This window comes from Penicillium malachiteum (genome assembly GCF_028827825.1).
Source record: "Penicillium malachiteum strain IBT 17515 chromosome Unknown utg000002l:1.0-8849297.0:1.0-8852440.0, whole genome shotgun sequence".
NCBI lineage: Eukaryota > Fungi > Ascomycota > Eurotiomycetes > Eurotiales > Aspergillaceae > Penicillium > Penicillium malachiteum.
Window position 1 is genome coordinate 6122794 of NW_026643095.1, and position 19123 is coordinate 6141916.

A 19123-nucleotide genomic window follows, 5' to 3' on the forward strand; every position below is an offset into this window, starting at 1 on the left:
TTCAAATTAAACTGTATCAATGACTGATGTACTGGAAGAGAGCTGAGACATCTCGCTCACCAGCTTCCTGTCGCATTAGTAAATCTTGAATCTTGCCCAATGGTCCTTGCTCTCCAGTGTTGACAAGATGATTCCACGAGCTTGTATCCCCATAAAGCATGGCCGGTGCCTTGATATACTGGGTTCCATCTGGTCGACATCGTTTACACTTGAATGTGTCGTGTGTGTCGCTGGTGGTTTCGGGCTTGAATTGGAAAAGCTCACGCAATGATTCCAAGGAGAAATGACGCTCGACATCCTCCGCCGAATCCACGACACAAGATGAGAGAGATTGCTTATGTGACTGACGCTGGAAGATCTTCTCTTCAATGGACCCAGTAGCAATAAATCGGTAGACGAAACAATCTTTCTTTTGTCCGTCACGCCACACACGAGCCAAGGCCTGCTGATCAGCAGCGGGGTTCCAATCAGGGTCGAAAAGCACTAATCGATTTGCGCCAATCAAGTTCAGACCGCAACCACCAGCTTTACTACTGAGAAGAAATACAAACTCTTCGCCGTCGGGGTCGTTGAATTTGTCAACCAACTTTGTTCGCTTCTTGATGTTCATCGTACCATCCAACCGCAGGTTCCCGTACCCGCGTGATCGGCAAAGCCGCTCAAACAGATCCAAAGTTTGTGTGTAGTTGCTAATAAGGACGATCTTGTCATTGGTATCTTGACGAATACGAGCGAGCATGCGATCAAGGACCATCATTTTTCCTGAATACCAGCTCTTCACCTCTCTATCTCGTCCACGAGCCTCGGGTGGTGTGTAGTCCTCTGGGAATGCGTGCTCACAACCCGGCAAGTCGTTTGCCAAATCAAGAAGATCGGGGTGGTTACATAGCTTCTTAAGAATACCAATAGCCTTCAATGGCTGACTGCCCTTTCCTCGAAGCAGGCTTCGGATCTCTGGACTTTGGATGAAGTGATTATACAGGCCCAGCTGGAATGGAGCCATATTGCAGAAGACAACGTGTTCGTACTTAAGAGGTAAGTACTTCGACAGAAGATCGTTGCTTCGGCGAATGATGAACTTGTTCACAATGCCAGAAAGCTCTGAAAGGCGTTCGTCACCAAGCTTTCGGGCGTCCTCAGTTCCTGCTGCATCCCGGCCACGCAGGATGGGAAGCTCAAATCTTTTGCGGAAATCCGCCTGAGAGCCCAGCAAGTTGGGATTGGCAAAGTGGAGCAAAGAGAAATATTCTGAAAGATCATTTTGGATGGGTGTACCAGAAAGGATGACACGTCTGCTCACGTTGAGGCTGTTCAGAGCAGTCCATGTCAAACTCTCCTTATTTTTCAGTCGGTGACCCTCGTCGCAGAGGAGAAGTCCAATTGGCGTGTCCTTCAGCGCTTCCACGTACATTCGGAGTGTTTCATAGGATACAATGAGGACGGGTCGCACGATGCCGCGACCCGATGCGATTGCCCACTGCTTGATCTGAAGGGTAAGCTCGGCCTTAGATGCTTTGCCGTCTATTGCAAAAGGTGTAGTCGCATCCTTGCCAAGCCATTTTCCTAGGAGAGCGAGGGTCAGCTGAGTTGAAGAAAGCCAACGCATCGTTACATACCTAGTTCGTTTGCCCAATTACCCACCAAACTAGAGGGGCATGCGATCACACATTTCTGGATGGTTGTTTTGCCAGCCTCCGGGTCTTGCTTGAGCAAAGTCCACATCAAAGAGATACATTGAAGCTAGAAATTTCAGTAATTGAGCAATACTAGTGTGTTTTATCTTCCGACATACCGTTTTTCCTAATCCCATGCCATCTGCCATGATACATCCATTGGCATTGCTATCAACCATGCCTGTAGTACATCGATACATAAACTATCAAGACCAGCTTGTATTAGCATGTCCAAAAAAAAAAAAGGTCAATGCCGGGGCTGATTGTAGGGTCTCCGTACCTTCACACCCTCCACTTGATGGGGCCGAAGAACCTTGGCTAGTCGAGGATCGATAACCACAGGTACTTTCGGCCGCTCGTCCACATTTTCTTCAACCCCAAAATATCTGCCAAACTCTTATGTACCAGCGGTTCGTCCAATTTCGGTTCATCTTCTTTGGGGGCCGCCGGGTCCGTAACAATAGGTTTTTCCGTAATATCGTCGATAGTCGGGTCGTAAAGTACAATAGCAAACTCTCCACTGGGATCATGTAACGGTTTAACAACGAATGTAGCACCCTGTCGCATACCCAGCGTTGGCGCCGCTCGACCGGCATTGTATTCGTCCGTAGATTTGTTGATGAAAGGGATGCGAAACCTCTGTCGAAACGCTGCATCTTTATCCTTTGGTTTAAACACAGGGAACTTATTCACTTCTCGCGTTGCTAGTGCTAGTCGATCCTCATTTGTGTACGGCTTCTCGGCTCCATCCTCTGTACTACCATCCGCGTCGGCGTAGTTGACCTTTCGTCGCTTCCTCGCTGGCTTCTCCGATACTCGAGTGTAGATCGCTGAGCCTGGGCATTTGAATGGTTTCGCGAGCTGATCCAAAGAATTCGTCGACTTGGGCTGTAATGGTGTCTTCACGCCGGCGTCGGTTGTGGCTGGCCGGGGCGATACCTCCTAGGGCGTTAGTAAGGATCAAAGACGGGGGCAAAAGACACGTACATTATTCCAAATGAGTCTCAAAAACAGTGCACTGTACAAGAAATCAGCTGTACAAAGCTCCTTCGACGATTGGGAAAGTGGAATGTAATGTTATCATCGACGCGTTGAGTCAAGCCGAGAGTCGCGTCTGCCTACAACACCAAAGTGCCACGGCCCCACGTGATCCACCCCGCAGCAACCTTAAAGTTGGGGCAACTGGGAGATTGAAAAGGGAAAGTGGGACTCTGCAAATATTCAATTCAAAGAGAATCTCGAATGGCGGTGGATTTCTGGGCTGGTTACCTCAGTGGTGCACTTGGAATTATCATTGGAAATCCCTTGGATGTAGTCAAGGTGCGACTACAAGCAGGCAGTACGATCTATACCCCTCCATCCCACCTAACTCGCTTGGAGAAGGCGAGTTCACTTGTACGAGGTTAGTTTCCAAGGTTACATTCCTGGTATATGATTCAGTCGGTATACCACATTGCACGTATTCATTCTCTGACTTGATATATAGGTGCCGCAGCCCCGATATTAGGATATGGAGCTCTCAATGCCATTCTATTTGTGGCATACAATCGATCATTGACGGCCCTGGACCATTCAGTCGTGGACCCGACTAACCCCAGAGAAACATCTTTGTATAATATTTGGCTTGCTGGTGCCGCAGGCGGATTAGCCAGCTGGACTATCTCTGCTCCGACTGAGTTCATCAAGTGCCGAGCGCAGTTGGACTCTCGTCCCGAGGTCTCCTCATGGTCCGTTGCCAAGGATATATATCGCAACCGCGGCTGGCGAGGATTATATTATGGGGGAGGTATCACAAGTGCTAGGGATGCAATTGGCTATGGATTTTAGTATGCAATAATTCCCTTTCCCCTTACACCCAATTTCATGCATGGACTCGGTTGGACGAATCATTAACAATCTCTCTGTAGTTTCTGGTCTTACGAACTATGCAAACGCTTCATGACCACCGAAAATGAAACGTCTCACCAAGAAGCCTTGAAGATTCTCCTCTGCGGTGGTATTGCCGGCATTATCACCTGGGGCTCTGTTTTCCCTCTGGATATGATCAAGACCAGACTTCAAGCTCAGACGATTCATGACATAAATGATATACACAAGCTTGTTGGGTCCCATGCAGAAAGCCAACCACTGCTACAATCACGAAAACCCTTAAATACTCTTCAAATTGCCCGAGAATCATACAGAGCCGAGGGTCTCAAAGCATTCTATCGAGGACTAGGAGTTTGCAGTATCCGAGCGTTCATCGTGAACGCCGTGCAGGTACGTGGCTTGTTGCTTCCCAGCCTCCTGTTCCTTTCATTCGTCAAACGGCGCTAACTCGGGCTAGTGGGCGGCATATGAATGGTTGATGAAAAGTTTTCAGCCCCCTACATTGAACGAGCCCATCGGTTCCCATGGCTGAACGGATATGTCCACGGTTACTTCGTCTATAGAAATGGATAACGTGGGGATAGCCCCATTAAACTACAGATATACCGGGAGCTCATTCAGGTTAGACTCTTTTAATTTGGTATTGAGGGATTTCTATTGGAATTATTACTCCGGGGTATTTGCTAGGAAAGGTAAGTTTCATGCTTTTGGAGTGCCGAGAATCGGCGGTTTCACTGTTGGCCCGCAAACCGGTAGAACACAAACCCGGCGACTCTCGGCACATAAGAAAAAAAAAATTCCCCTCACGTGAGACTCCACTCGATGCAGATGCAGTAGTGAGGTGGACATCAGATGTAGTGCTTTTGACGTCGTTGTTTGTTTTTTGGGGCCATTTTAGGCAAATCGAAGCCGAATGGCGATGAACGAGGTATTGATCAAGGGGATAGCAGGTGGAATGGTTCGTGGACACGCTCAGTCCTTCATGGCGTCGGCATTGTCTTCAGATTGCTTGAGAACGTTGAAGTTATCGACACCCAGACCGATCACAGCTTCCGCGAGTTTCTGAGAGTGAGGCTCTTCCTTCAAGATGCGAACTCTATGGAGAATGAACATTAGCGACCGCTAAATCGACCTTGAAGGCTTGCGCATCCCCGACTCACCGTCGCTTGTGGTTCTTGCCCTTGGTGTGCGCATTGAGGTTGTAATCGCTCTCAAACCATTTTGCGCACTCTACACAGTAGTGGCGTCCCAAACCAGGAAGATCCTCAGTATCCTTGGACTCCTTGTACAGCTGCAGGTGACGAGGCTTGTCGATGTCGGCACAGACCTGATCGTAGTCTCTGATCGCAATATATTAGCCTCCGCCCACATTGATGGTTGAAAATTTTTCTTTCTTGATTATTGCGCAAGTTCATGGGATGGGAAAAAAAAGTACCTTGTGCGACGCTTGGTCTTAATTCTGCGTGAAGCACCCATCTTTGCTTGACTTCGGCTTGCTCACCGACGTAAAAATTTGAAGATTGAAGGTTTGCAAGCAAAAAAAGATATCACCGATTTCCGGAGTGATAATGGGGCGTAGTGGAGAACGGGACAAGCGCCAGGGAGAACAAAGAGCGAAGTCGTGGAGGGAAATTTCCGCTGACCGAGTGGAACCCGTGAACGATTGAAACGCATGGGCGATGATTGGTGGTGCCCTGCTCTTTCGCCGTGGGAGCGGGAGTCCCGTCGGCACGCCTCGGCTCAGTTGGTCACCGGCTTTACAAGTTATACGGTATGTATCGTATAGCTTGGTATAGTTGGTATTGATCAAGATCAAGAATTATGCTTTATCCCTATGACGTTTGCATTCACGGCATGTTACTCCGACCCCTGTTCTGAGACAAGTCACACCAAATTGGATTATTGTGTATCAAAGGGAGAATAATATATTGGTCTGAATTTGAAAACTGATATTGAAATAGTGTTCAGCTGTGCTTGGTTGCTGGGGTTGGTGGCTGGTGGCTGGGATAGTAGATCCGAAGAGCTTCATATCTGTCTCCATGGCTCCATCAAAGGATCCTCCAAGCCCACATGCAACGGGGTGATACCCGGGCAGCAAATGGTCTCTGGAGTAACCATACAAAGTACTGCAATAGAGTCTCCATACCCGAGTTAATCCCTTTGGCCCGAATGAAGTCCACGATGATATCCTGCTCAGTCCTGTAATCGCAAATTCGCTGATTGGTGGAGCGCAAGGGCCCCGTCACATGCCGTGTATTGTTAATACCCGCCTTTGAGGACCTCGAGGAGTTGAATAGAGACATTAGATATGTTATTATAGAAAAGCAGAGGAAGTAGCTTGGGTCTATGGCTCAATATAGATTGCATTATTTATTTTCACAAAATTTGTCATTGTTTATAACTGTCAAGGGGCAGATATAACCGCAGTTGATCAGCTGTGCGCATGCGGCCAAACCCCCATAACATTAAAATACATTACGGTATCGCAGTGGTAACAGCGAGTTACGGCTGTTCGGCTCAATTCTCTCGCCCACTCAAAACCTCCAAGCTTCCCTTTTTCTCTTCTTTTCTCTCTCTTCCTTTTCCACTCTCCACTCTACGTGATACCACAGGTGAAGGTGGTAACTTACATTTGGATGTGCTGTGCTTCTTCTTAGAGAGCCTCTGCCCATCATGATTTCCTCCCGCCTCGCGCGCGCCGGTGCGCTGGTAAGTCCTGAACCCTGTCCTGTCGGAGATGGGGGATTGCTTGGAATCCTCTCAGATCTGCCAAATGGCAATTGTGATTCCTGAATACACGCAATTGATACTAACCTCTTATCACAACAGGCCCCCTAAGTCCCGTCTTGTAAGCAGCCTAATGCAGCCGCCACATATGGATATGTGGTCTTGCGTCACTCCCGAAGATCGGTGTGCATGAAAGACAGCAGTGAACTAACAAAGCTTCTTTTTCTAGCTCTTCGGGACCCGGGCCTACGCTACCGTTGACCCCCTTGACAAGAAGGTCGAGATGACCATTCAAGAGAAGGTGTGTTTTTTATGCCCTGTTTCCCTGAGAGCCGTTGCCAGTAACATGGCCGACCCACTCACAAAAAGCAAAAAAGAATAACGGCTAACCATAATGTTTGCAGGGTAACTACATCAACTACAAGTACGATTTCACTTACCTGACGAGATATTCGAAAATTACGAGACAATTGGAATACTAACATGATGGTGTTTACAGGAAGATGAACGAGAACCTCAACATCGTCCGTGGTCGTCTTCAGCGCCCTCTGACCTACGCCGAGAAGGTCCTGTACTCTCACCTTGACGACCCCCACGGCCAGGACATCGAGCGTGGTACCTCCTACCTCAAGCTCCGTCCCGACCGTGTTGCTTGCCAGGACGCTACTGCCCAGATGGCCATTCTGCAGTTCATGTCCGCTGGTATGCCTTCCGTCCAGACTCCTACCACCGTCCACTGTGACCACTTGATTGAGGCCCAGATTGGTGGTGAGAAGGATTTGGCTCGCGCCAACGACATCAACAAGGAGGTCTACGACTTCCTTGCTTCCTCTACCGCCAAGTACAACATCGGTTTCTGGAAGCCCGGTTCTGGTATCATTCACCAGATCGTCCTGGAGAACTACGCTTTCCCCGGTGGTCTGATGATCGGTACTGACTCTCACACCCCCAACGCTGGTGGTCTCGGTATGGCTGCTATCGGTGTCGGTGGTGCTGACGCTGTCGACGTTATGGCTGGTCTGCCCTGGGAGCTGAAGGCCCCTAAGGTTATTGGTGTCCGTCTGACCGGTGAGCTTTCCGGCTGGGTTACCCCCAAGGATGTTATCCTTAAGGTCGCTGGTCTCCTGACTGTCAAGGGTGGTACCGGTGCCATCATTGAGTACCACGGTCCCGGTGTTGACTCCCTGTCCTGCACTGGTATGGGTACTATCTGTAACATGGGTGCTGAGATTGGTGCCACCACCTCCATGTTCCCCTTCAACGACCGTATGTACGACTACCTGAAGGCCACCAAGCGTCAGAACATTGGTGACTTCTCTCGTGAGTACGCCGCCCAGCTCCGTGAGGACGAGGGTGCCGAGTACGACCAGCTCATCGAGATCGATTTGAACGAGCTCGAGCCCCACGTCAACGGTCCCTTCACCCCCGATCTTGCCACTCCTCTCTCCAAGTTCAAGGAGGCTGTTAAGGCCAACAAGTGGCCCGAAGAGCTCAAGGTCGGTCTGATCGGTTCTTGTACCAACTCCTCCTACGAGGATATGTCCCGTGCCGCCTCCATCGCTCGCGATGCTCTCGACCACGGTCTCAAGTCTAAGTCTCTGTTCACCATCACTCCCGGTTCCGAGCAGATTCGTGCTACCATCGAGCGTGATGGTCAGCTCGCCACTCTTGAGGAGTACGGCGGTGTTATCCTGGCCAACGCTTGCGGTCCTTGCATTGGTCAGTGGGACCGTAAGGATGTGAAGAAGGGTGATGCCAACTCCATCATCTCCTCCTACAACCGTAACTTCACTGGTCGTAACGACGCTAATCCCGCCACCCACGCCTTCGTTGCCTCCCCCGACCTTGTCGTCGCCATGACTGTTGCTGGTTCCCTCAACTTCAACCCTCTCACCGACTCCCTGAAGGACAAGGACGGCAATGACTTCATGCTCAAGCCCCCCACCGGTGACGGTCTCCCCCGAGCGTGGCTACGACCCCGGTATGGACACCTACCAGGCTCCTCCCGCCGACCGTGCCTCCATCAACGTCGCTGTCTCCCCCACCAGTGACCGTCTCCAGCTCCTTGCTGGCTTTGAGGCTTGGAACAAGAAGGATGCTACCGACATCCCTATTCTCATCAAGTGCCAGGGCAAGACTACCACTGACCACATCTCCATGGCTGGTCCCTGGTTGAAGTACCGTGGTCACTTGGACAACATCTCCAACAACATGCTGATCGGTGCTATCAACGAGGAGAACGGTGAGGCCAACAAGGTCAAGAACGCCTTCACTGGTGTTTACGATGCTGTCCCCGCCACTGCCCGTGACTACAAGGCCCGTGGTATCAAGTGGGTTGTCATTGGTGACTGGAACTATGGTGAGGGTTCTTCCCGTGAGCACGCCGCTCTGGAGCCCCGTCACCTCGGTGGTCTGGCTGTCATCACCCGCTCCTTCGCTCGTATCCACGAGACCAACCTGAAGAAGCAGGGTATGCTGCCCCTGACCTTCTCTGACCCTGCCGATTACGAGAAGATCAAGCCCGATGACAAGGTCGACCTCATGTGCACTCAGATCGAGGTTGGCAAGCCCATGACCCTCCGTGTTCACCCCGCTGCTGGTGGTGATGCCTTTGACATCTCCCTCAGCCACACCTTCAACGAGTCCCAGATTGAGTGGTTCATTGATGGTTCCGCCCTGAACACCATGGCTCGCAAGTCTGCCAACTAAATGGGGATCTAAATCATTTTTTTCACAAAAAGATATGACCCTGTTTTGTTTTTTATGTTTCCCTTTTCCCCTTTCAGGAATGTTCACAGCAGATTTTCCAACTGCTTGAGATTTTTACCTGTGTAAACTACGTTCTCTCGTGTTGTTTCTCAGCGCCCCCCAAGAACGATGGAGTGGCACTTACGATCCTCCCTCCAGGGGAATCACAAGTTGGGAGGGGAGGTGGTTCTCCTTTTAGCGTGTGTGTGTCTCCCTGTTTTTTTGAGCCGGGTATGAGGAGTTGCTCTCTTAGGAAAAATTTTTCATGATCTTTTGATTTCGGCCAGTTGGCCTTGCGTTGGATTCCCGATTGTTTGGGTGGGCTTCAACGGATATAGTTATCTCATTTCCCTATATACTGTATGTTTCTAGGATAGCATGCATACACTATTTTTTATGTTCACGTTGGTTCTTCTTGTTCTTGTAATGACGTAGTAAATGTTCTTTCGTCGAATGTTCACAATTGTTTGCTTCTAGGCGAGTGGGAAACCCATGGTTCTGTGCACGTGTCTCTGATAACGATAACTTATTTTCTACTTCACTATCTTGAAAGCTTTCCCATCTATGCTTTGTACATACTAACATAGAAGGATTCCATTGCCTCGGAATGCAGCTGAGCTAAGCTGCCGAGGCCCATTAGAAAGATCCCCCGCAGAAAGACCTAGACCAGAGCCCATATTTTGTGATTGTGATACCAGCACGGAGTACGCGATCGGACACGAAAATTCCGCATTTGCAGTATATCAGTACCAACATCAAACCTCGGGAGTGATAGTGAACCGGAACTTCTCTGATCCCCGAATTCATTAACCCATCCACTGACCAACCCGAGTCTCGGCGATTCCAACTCCAAGTACTTGCACCTCAATCCAAAGTATAGAAACCTCATACTCTGAGAGTCCACAGACCCATATAAGCTAAGGCCATCCACTCAAAGAAGAATAATGGCGCAACTAGTCCCCCTCCCGGAAGTTGAACGTCTCAGCAGCACGGTAATCCGCATTCTAGGCGGGAACCCAGGAAAGGTAAGAGGGCATCCTCCTCCCTGAAAACCTAGAAACTTGAAAGCGACATTGGGCAACAACGGTGGCTGATTTATTTTCTGCACCTAAGTTCACACTGCAAGGTAAGTGACCGGAATTGGGACATGAGGCGTTTCCCCCTCTTTTACCTAGTATCTCCTCCCCCTCATTTCTCATCAGCTCACCGGGACCAGGCACCAATACATACCTCGTTGGTCGTGGACCCCAGCGAATCCTCATAGATACGGGCGAGGGAAAGCCCACGTGGGGTGCCCGTCTTGAGTCCGTGCTATCCGAGGAAAAAGCCACGGTGCATCAGGCACTCTTGACGCATTGGCACCATGATCATGTTAATGGGGTTCCGGATTTACTACGGATCTGTCCACAGGTGCAGGTCTTCAAGTCTGGACCTGGGGAAGGTCAGAGTGGGATTTTAGATGGTCAGGTCTTTCGGGTTGATGGGGTTACTTTGACGGCGGCCCATACACCTGGACATACAGTTGACCATATGGTGTTTATCCATGAAGAGGAAGATGCGATGTTTACAGGTGATAGTAAGTCCAGTTCCTCTATATGGGAAATTCTACTATTTTTCCGAGGGTTATTGATTAACCGGGAATAGATGTGCTGGGTCATGGAACCGCTGTCTTTGAAAACCTCAAGGTCTACCTTTCTAGTTTACACCGGATGCGAGATCGGGTATCCGGGCGTGGGTACCCAGGTCATGGAGCCGTGATCGAGAAAGCTAGTGCACGCATCAGTGAGTATATCCAACATCGCCAACAACGGGAAGATGAGATGCTCCGAGTACTACGCTCTGGAACGGTGGAAGTCTCAAAAGGGGAAGCCCTGCCCGAGCGTGATCCTTTAAAAGAATGGACACCATTAGAATTGGTGAAGGAGATTTATCGGGATGTACCCGAAAGCCTCCATTTGCCCGCATCACATGGAGTTCTGCAGGTGTTGATGAAATTGGAAGAGGAAGGGCAGACGGTGCATGATTCGGAGACGGGGGCTTGGAGGTTGGGTGGGAAAGCGGCATTATAGCGGGGCTTGGCTTACAAAATATAGCTCCTTATGATATTAAATTTATTTTCGTTCTAATTTTGGAGGGTCTGAGTGTATTACTTGGGATTAAATGGTTGGAGGGTCGGAGTATAGAGAGCCGGACTCATACTACTTTGCGGCTGAGAGTAGTCTAGACGAGATTCTACAGAGTAGACTATCATGATACATTATTCTAGATGATCCCTAGAATACCCGTGAATAAGCAGAACATTTGAATTAGTAGTAGATACTCTATATTTATCTATATTTAATTATCTCCACTAGTACTGAGTATTAGTATTACATGTCCCTCCCGATCGACGTCAGCCCACAGTCATGTCGGGTACCTATACTAGTTACATAGTACATAGCAAAAAACCTGAGTGGTGGGATATTACAGACCCAATCACGGTCCAACGGGTTATGAAATCGGGAGATTAATTGTTCTTCCCAATATTAATCCCCTATAATTGTCTGCTCTTCTCTTCCTTCCTTCCTACTACCATCTTCTTAATGTGAGTGCTATTGAAGAGCTCCACCTTAAAGTTCCCAGTTTCGGGGCGCTGACCTCACCTCCCTTCTTCCAACCCCACTTTGACTCTTGACCTTTTTTTTTGTTCCTCAAGGGATCTACTTACTTCGGGGGATGACTGTGTGAGTCTATGTGAGAGAAAGAGAAGAAGTATTGAGACCCCGTTTGAATCTTCCCAAATCTTGTGGGATTCTACTTTTCCTGGTGGAATTGATTAGTGCTTGGTTGGCCTCCCCTCTTCCCCGCGCTTAAGAAAAAGCATTGGGTCTGACCACATTCTTGTTAGAACTGCACCATCACACCCCTGTCTCATCATCCAGAGACCCTGTTAGACTGTCAGATCCAACTCTCTCAACTCCAGACGCCTTATACCAAGTCTCGGCCGAGCTATTCGTCACCATGCCATCCCTAGAAGAACCAAAGAACGAAGCTCGATTGCTATTGGTCTCGAACCGCCTGCCGATCACCATCAAACGATCCGAAGATGGCAAATATGATTTCTCCATGTCATCAGGTGGCTTGGTAAGCGGCCTGAGTGGCCTGTCCAAGTCTACTACATTTCAGTGGTACGGCTGGCCCGGATTAGAGGTCCCCGAACCGGAGATCCCGGTAGTCAAGCAACGCTTGAAGGAGGAGTACGGCGCGGTACCCGTTTTCATTGATGATGATCTGGCTGATCGCCACTATAATGGATTTTCGAGTAGGTGCGCTCGGCTGGCGATGACTGTGGAAGTGTATGAGACCACTAGAGACTGACCACATGGCTATTGTTTGAACAGATTCCATTCTCTGGCCACTATTTCACTACCACCCCGGTGAGATCACCTTCGATGAGTCCGCATGGGAAGCCTACAAGGAGGCGAACCGCTTGTTCGCCAAGGCGATCTCAAAGGAGGTCCAGGATGGCGACCTGATCTGGGTCCACGATTACCATCTTATGCTCCTGCCAGAGATGCTCCGGGAAGAGATTGGTGATAGCAAGAAGAACGTGAAGATTGGATTCTTCCTGCATACGCCATTCCCCAGCAGTGAGATCTACCGAATCCTCCCGGTGCGCAACGAGCTCCTCCTGGGAGTTTTACATTGCGATCTTATTGGCTTTCACACCTACGACTATACTCGCCACTTCCTGAGCAGTTGTTCGCGTTTGCTGTACGTATGACTCAGCGGAGAAAACCGAGGACTTCAACTGACAAGCATAGGGGCCTGGCCACAACGCCAAATGGGATCGAGTTCCAGGGCAAGATTATCACTTGCGGAGCCTTCCCCATTGGTATTGACCCGGAGAAATTCAAGGAGGGACTGAAGAAGGAGAAAGTCCAGAAACGAATTGCTATGCTGGAGCAGAAGTTCCAGGGTGTCAAGCTTATGGTCGGTGTTGACCGTCTGGATTATATCAAGGGTGTGCCCCAAAAGCTTCACGCCCTGGAAGTCTTCCTCAGCGACCACCCAGAATGGGTTGGAAAGGTAGTTCTGGTCCAAGTAGCTGTTCCGAGTCGCCAGGATGTGGAAGAGTACCAGAACCTGCGAGCTGTAGTGAACGAGCTGGTGGGACGTATCAATGGCAAATTTGGTATGTGCAATTATTTATGACCTCGACGAAGCGCTATTGCTAATTGATATTCCCTACGCAGGAACTGTGGAGTTCATGCCAATTCATTTCCTCCACAAGTCCGTCAACTTCGATGAGCTCATTGCTTTGTATGCTGTCTCCGATGCTTGTATTGTTTCTTCTACACGTGATGGAATGAATCTCGTCGCCTACGAGTATATCGCGACACAGCAGAAGCGTCACGGTGTCTTGGTCCTCTCCGAGTTTGCCGGTGCTGCTCAAAGTCTGAACGGGAGTATCATCGTGAACCCCTGGAATACGGAAGAGTTGGCCGGAGCTTACCAAGAAGCGGTTACTATGAGTGACGAGCAACGTGCTCTAAATTTCACCAAACTCGACAAATATGTCTCCAAGTATACCAGGTATGTCAACTTCTACATCCAGTCATCCAAGAAACCACCACTAATACATCCACCTACAGTGCATTCTGGGGCCAGTCATTTGTCACCGAGCTCACCCGGATATCAGCTCACTCAGCTGATAAATTCCAAGCCAAGAAGCTGGCTGTTGCCGAGAACGGTGAAAGCGAAGCCCCAACTGAGCAGCCCACTGAGGCTGCTTAGAAGGTGACTGATACTGATCTTCACTTGGAGTGTGGTGGGATTAGACACGCTGAATGATCTTGAATGCTCTCACGACATGGATGTGGCGAAATATTGTGATTTTATCTTTCTTGTTTCTTTGGGCTGCATGGGCTTTTGACACTCTTTTTTTCTCTCAATATGGTTCTGTTCGAAGAATAATTCCCTACTCATCTAGATGCAACTCATTGAGATATTTTTCCGGCTACGGACTTGTAATTTACTGTTTTAATCCGACGGCTATTCATATTCATTGATAGGACTAAATTGAAGTCTACTTGTGCTTCAGGGCTACATGTAGTACATCAGTTGTTGGGTGTAGAGTTCATGTACTGGGAAAGGCACTGAGCCACCTAACGCCTGTATATGCACTTGAAGCCTAGCCATCACAGTGCATGATTGTACCACAAAACAAAGTCATTCCGGCGCTCCGGATCCATTAGATTCAGAGCAGGAATTACAACCAATCAGTCGAGGACTAAAAAGGAGGGGTCATTATTCTTTACAATATGAGATTAGGAAGATATTGTTGTTTAGACAGCGGCTCTGGAGAGAACTTCTCCTAAGATCAAGTCTAATCAGACTCAATGAACAAAGTTGGTCCGATTATTCCGTTCGTCCCTTTCCTTTTCGGAAATTGGATAGTCCCCAGAGGTTGAGTATGACCATTGCAAACAGCAGCCCAAGTCAAACAGGGGTAGATGCGGTTTTACGGCCCAACACGGCTCAGCTGCAGGGGTGATGGGCATCCCGAAGATTCGTATCACCTCCAGGGCTTGTATATCCTATAGCAGATGTTCAACTGCGAACAAGTGAGGCATATATTGACTGTATTCAATTATGTCTCGACCTATTCATAGACGTGGAAGCATCCGGGCCGAAATGAGGGATTTTGATTAATAGATTCTGCATGTTTCGTCAGGGCTTGATTATGATCAAGGAAATGCCAGAGCCCATTCCTGACATCTGGAGATTCTGAAACCTCATTAAAACGGGATGAATATCGACTCTGAATGTACACCATGCTTCATCTTTTTTGATATGACTGCTGGAATCGATACGGGTATTCTTCATCGAGAGATAATCCTGTCGGTATAGAAGATCCATGTCGTCATGGAAAAGGCTTCAGGCGTCAGTTTGACAATTATGTGGCATGGCATGAGCAAAAAACAGCAACATAAGCTCGCCTCAAGTTTTGTTGAAGTTGAGAGGCAGTTCTTTGATCTCACATCCATGGATTTGGATCGTCAGGGAATATCTACTAGTATTTCAAGAAAATATATTCCAACGGAAGTTCAGGCGAGTCAATATTACAAGAACACTCCAGATGATAGCCATTCGGATACATTCTGTGCCCATAGATCCTACTGCGGACTACATATTTCAAGTTTGGTATGGGACGCGTGCTGGTTTTGATCTTGATCGTGGGTCTTGTAAGTAGGTAGTAGTATATCTACCTTAAAATTCAGAGAAAAGTTTATCTTTCAAATGTTCTAATTTTTCTAGGGCCGATCCCAGAAAGTGCCTTATTTCCATCGCAGAGAAGGAAACCGAATGGACTCGGCGTATACATAGGGAGGCCAGTTGAGCTTGACTTCCCACATAATGGTATCTTCCCTGGGATTAAGTATCCCGAAGACTATCTGGATCTCTTAGACAAGTATCTCGCACTGGTGCCATACCTTCTTCCAAAGGACTCAGATACTCCACTCAGTCGGCCAACTCTCCATCATCCAGGTATGTCACTTTTTTCCCTACTCGGAAGTGTGTTCTAACAAATTTCTTCAGATCTTAATCCAAATAACGTATTCATCTCACCACAAACCGGTGAAGTATCCTGCATCATTGACTGGCAACATTCAAGAGTCCAGATCCCGAGGAATTCTTCAAACTAATATAACCTACACCACCAGAATGTGACGAAACAACGCTTATAGAACAGAAAGACACAGCTGATGAGCCTTATCGCCGACGTCTTACCTTTTATTACTACCATCTCTTCAATGGTCATCTGAACAAGCCCCATCTCAAATTTTTCTATGATCCCATTATTCTCCCTCGCCAACACCTCGTGAATCCAGCTAACAGGGACTGGAGTGGGAACACAATGACTTTGAAGGATGCCTTATTTCGCATGATTCTGGCCTCATCTGCCTCATACAGAGGGCATCAGATACCCTGTATAGTTCCTAGAAGATGAGATCCATGGGCTTTATTAGCAGGAACAGACGTCATATGAATTATATGAATTGAATGCAGTTTTGGAGCATTGGATCAGTAATGAGAAGTACGACGAGGCTATTCAGAAAGGGAAAGTGCGCAAAGCTTCCCTGATTGCCATTGGAGAAGAGGATGAAGAAGATGGTCTGGAGGATCTTGCTCTTCTAGAAAAGGATTGGCCATTGTGAGACTATGAAATTCGAGAACATTTCACTATGAATTATCAGAAACGAAGTCCTTTCAGAAGACCATCACACAGATTCACACTAGGAGCATCAATACCACCTAGCGGGCTTCAAGCCTTGTAATGAATTCCCTAAACTGACGCTTAAAATGCGGGGTCAAGGCTGGAGAAGTAGTGTTATTTCCAATATTTCTTGCTCTCAGACGTTAAAGCGGATTCAGGTATCAACCGGGGAAATTGACAACCCAATTCATAAATGTTTCCAAGGCACCTTTCAGATCTGTATAGAGAAACTGAGATCTGCATAGAACCCCGGAAGATAGTAAAGCCGCTTCCGTATAACATGTTAGTCTTGGCTTTCTCTATACAGATCTGAAAGAACCCGAATATTTCTATTTATGCAATTCTCACCTCTAAGTGCCTTTCGAAATCTCTGAAGATCTTGCCTATGAATTTTTGAGGTATAAAAAATGCCTCAACCTCGTCGACCACGACCCAAGATCTCTCTATGGGCACGATTTCGGGTATTCCTGCGCTACTAGCATTCACCCTTAAAACTACGCCGCAGCTGCTCCCAACTAAGCTCACCCGATACGAACGGCTTCTTTGCGCTCATACGATTACTCATTCCCTATCCATCTTGGCACTTTGCGATCGCCGGACCCTACTCTCCGCGTGAGCTTATCGATGATGAGAAACGTGAGACAGGAATAATAAGCTCCCAATTTGGCGATTTACGCAATCTTCAAGCCATCCCCCTCTGGCGCATGCGCGATACACCATTAAGATCAATTTACCGAATCTATGACCTTCATCTTGCAGATCAGTACGGGTTCATGGGATATGAAACGGAGTATTTCTTTTTCCATTCCGACTGGCGACTACGAGATATCCCAGATCCAAAAGACCCCGACCCGGTCCGTTATGCTGTCGTCGCATGCATCGTGGAGGAATTGCAGGAGTCATTGAATTGGAAGCTAAGTCTTGGTTTAAGAAGGCATGGCGAACAGATTATTCGTGAGCGGAACGAAGACCCGTACCCGGAGTTTGTTCCCGAGGAACTTCCTGCCTGGACAAAGAATGTGCCGGCGATTGACAAGGAGCTCTTGAAACAATCTGTACCTTCGCATATGCTGAGCACAGAAGGGCAGTTGGTACTAGAAGCAAAAGGCTTGAGTCTAATTTTTGCTCAGCGGAATATTGTAACAAATACTGGTTGGTTCTATACAATTTAGTATGGTTTGGACTGTTGACGCATTGATTATCCATGTCTGCCTATTGGTATCTGAATATCGGTACCCTGTGACTTCTCCGACCTATCTCGTCGCCATCATTTGAATATTTCCCTGTTGTACTTCGCACGATACTTCGCCGCGACCATCTCCATGGTCTTGACATCTGGAAGTACATCAAACCCATTCCAATTCATTCTGCGAATCGATTCCATGTCAAGAGGCGCACCGCTGCGCTCTCTTAGGCTCTCCAGAAGCGCAACTGCATCTGTTATATCGAGGTCTGCTTTCCGGCCGCGGTCTCCGGAATAAATTCTCCGCAGCTTTCGCTCCAGAGCCCACTCGAGGGGGGGCTGCCAGAATCTCCAGGTTTTCACCTTTGAATAGGTAGATATTCTGTGCCTGAGCCTGAGCAAACGAGCTCTGTCGGGTATTACTCGTCACGAAAATGGTCGTGCGTTCGTTTATCCATTCCTCTTCATAATTGAGTTTGTCGGAGACTGCATCGATAGCGCGTTGGAGAGCATCTTGAATCTCCTTATCTTTCGCGAATTCAGGGTCAATCAGATAATCGATGTCGCCCGTGCTATCGCGATTCTTGAGATATGCCACCGCGAGAAAACCGCCGGCTGTGATTATACGGATAGGCGCGAAAGCAATAAGCTAGGGATCACCACTCATTTGCTTGTCGAGTTCAAGGAGACCTTTTATTGTTAGATGAAGAGTTAACGCAGCTAGTTCAAAAGCTTGTGCGGGTTCCCCTATGAGCACCTGGGGCCAACTATGGGGTCGAATAGTACATACCTTCCTGAAAGTCTTCTGCATTGAGAAATGCCTTCTTTCGGCTCATGGTGCCGGTTGGGTATTGAGAGGTCTCTAGGTCAAAGGTAAGAACAGGAATAAAAGTACCAAGTCAGGTCGAGCGCAGCTGAATTTGGGATCACGCACCCCTGGAAGGAACGATGGAGGTGCCTAGTTATGTACACTCCAAGTCCAGGTCAACTTGAGCCTCCATTCTCTCCTCAAGTGCTTAGTACTTTGAACGAAGTACGTAAAATGCGCAATCCAAATTCAAATGATGCAAAACTACGTAGGCTATTTTTCAAAGCACATTATTTAGAGCTTGACTCGTACCAAAAACGGGAAAGCCTCCAGGGCTGTATGAGATACCCATTCATTAACCGCCACACTCCACGCTAAACCTTGCCGGGAGAACTCCAGCACTCTAGGGCTTGAGGGCTTGAATGAAACCTTGGAATATTGGACAAAATAACCTTGGAAGCCAAACGGTCCGGGGCGATCCGTATAGATAACTTACAGATTCGCCCATATCATAGACTCATATGATTTGCATAGAGCCCCGAGTCTCGGAGATTCAAATATTGATGGATTTCAAGTCACTACTAGCCCTTGAGAGGCACCGGCTATGAAGGTGAAGATGAGCGTGGATGTATGGTCACACTTTCAAGTTGATGATACCCGGACCCGTATTCCTCCGAGTTCAGACTACAGAAAGAGCCCTGGAGCCATTTGGTCCAGTGGTATACCAGCACTTAGTATGTATAGATACAAGTACGGAGCACTGCCAGCTGAATATACGAGAGAATGGATCCCGAGTCAAACCTTGGAAGCCCTGCGAAGATTCAAAGGATTCGATCTGCAGGCCTTAATGCAAA

At 48.2% G+C, this 19123-nt stretch overlaps 10 protein-coding genes across 10 annotated transcripts; 7 read left to right on the forward strand and 3 right to left on the reverse strand.

The window, feature by feature from the left end:
• Positions 1-16: 16 nt before the first annotated feature.
• Positions 17-2662, reverse strand: N7483_005255 (DNA-dependent ATPase RAD54; the record flags this gene model as incomplete). Its single annotated transcript, XM_057088692.1, has 6 exons — positions 17-1563; positions 1617-1740; positions 1793-1876; positions 1954-2028; positions 2079-2615; positions 2642-2662. The coding sequence occupies 6 exons, from the start codon at positions 2660-2662 to the stop codon at positions 17-19; spliced, it is 2388 nt and encodes a 795-aa protein (XP_056948521.1).
• A 253-nt stretch (positions 2663-2915) lies between these two features.
• N7483_005256 (uncharacterized protein) lies at positions 2916-4074 on the forward strand (the record flags this gene model as incomplete). The annotated part of the gene is made up of 4 exons (XM_057088693.1): positions 2916-3075; positions 3160-3499; positions 3581-3932; positions 4000-4074. The coding sequence occupies 4 exons, from the start codon at positions 2916-2918 to the stop codon at positions 4072-4074; spliced, it is 927 nt and encodes a 308-aa protein (XP_056948522.1).
• A 440-nt stretch (positions 4075-4514) lies between these two features.
• On the reverse strand, positions 4515-5018 carry N7483_005257 (putative C2H2 finger domain protein; the record flags this gene model as incomplete). Its single annotated transcript, XM_057088694.1, has 3 exons — positions 4515-4638; positions 4703-4882; positions 4978-5018. 3 exons carry the CDS (start codon positions 5016-5018, stop codon positions 4515-4517), a joined length of 345 nt encoding a protein of 114 aa, XP_056948523.1.
• A 1197-nt stretch (positions 5019-6215) lies between these two features.
• On the forward strand, positions 6216-8320 carry acoA (aconitate hydratase ACO1; the record flags this gene model as incomplete). Its single annotated transcript, XM_057088695.1, has 4 exons — positions 6216-6251; positions 6499-6570; positions 6674-6693; positions 6769-8320. 4 exons carry the CDS (start codon positions 6216-6218, stop codon positions 8318-8320), a joined length of 1680 nt encoding a protein of 559 aa, XP_056948524.1.
• A 106-nt stretch (positions 8321-8426) lies between these two features.
• On the forward strand, positions 8427-8978 carry N7483_005259 (uncharacterized protein; the record flags this gene model as incomplete). Its single annotated transcript, XM_057088696.1, has 1 exon — positions 8427-8978. The coding sequence occupies one exon, from the start codon at positions 8427-8429 to the stop codon at positions 8976-8978; it is 552 nt and encodes a 183-aa protein (XP_056948525.1).
• Positions 8979-9961: 983 nt separating this feature from the next.
• On the forward strand, positions 9962-11086 carry N7483_005260 (uncharacterized protein; the record flags this gene model as incomplete). The annotated part of the gene is made up of 4 exons (XM_057088697.1): positions 9962-10042; positions 10131-10143; positions 10234-10593; positions 10662-11086. 4 exons carry the CDS (start codon positions 9962-9964, stop codon positions 11084-11086), a joined length of 879 nt encoding a protein of 292 aa, XP_056948526.1.
• Positions 11087-12017: 931 nt separating this feature from the next.
• Positions 12018-13793, forward strand: N7483_005261 (glycosyltransferase family 20 protein; the record flags this gene model as incomplete). The annotated part of the gene is made up of 5 exons (XM_057088698.1): positions 12018-12318; positions 12398-12770; positions 12821-13191; positions 13253-13592; positions 13652-13793. 5 exons carry the CDS (start codon positions 12018-12020, stop codon positions 13791-13793), a joined length of 1527 nt encoding a protein of 508 aa, XP_056948527.1.
• Positions 13794-15918: 2125 nt separating this feature from the next.
• N7483_005262 (phosphotransferase enzyme family protein) lies at positions 15919-16219 on the forward strand (the record flags this gene model as incomplete). The annotated part of the gene is made up of 2 exons (XM_057088699.1): positions 15919-15991; positions 16071-16219. The coding sequence occupies 2 exons, from the start codon at positions 15919-15921 to the stop codon at positions 16217-16219; spliced, it is 222 nt and encodes a 73-aa protein (XP_056948528.1).
• Positions 16220-16685: 466 nt separating this feature from the next.
• On the forward strand, positions 16686-17450 carry N7483_005263 (uncharacterized protein; the record flags this gene model as incomplete). The annotated part of the gene is given in 2 exon segments (XM_057088700.1): positions 16686-16739; positions 16758-17450. The coding sequence occupies 2 exon segments, from the start codon at positions 16686-16688 to the stop codon at positions 17448-17450; spliced, it is 747 nt and encodes a 248-aa protein (XP_056948529.1).
• Positions 17451-17545: 95 nt separating this feature from the next.
• Positions 17546-18297, reverse strand: N7483_005264 (uncharacterized protein; the record flags this gene model as incomplete). The annotated part of the gene is made up of 3 exons (XM_057088701.1): positions 17546-17824; positions 17892-18076; positions 18252-18297. The coding sequence occupies 3 exons, from the start codon at positions 18295-18297 to the stop codon at positions 17546-17548; spliced, it is 510 nt and encodes a 169-aa protein (XP_056948530.1).
• Positions 18298-19123: the final 826 nt, after the last annotated feature.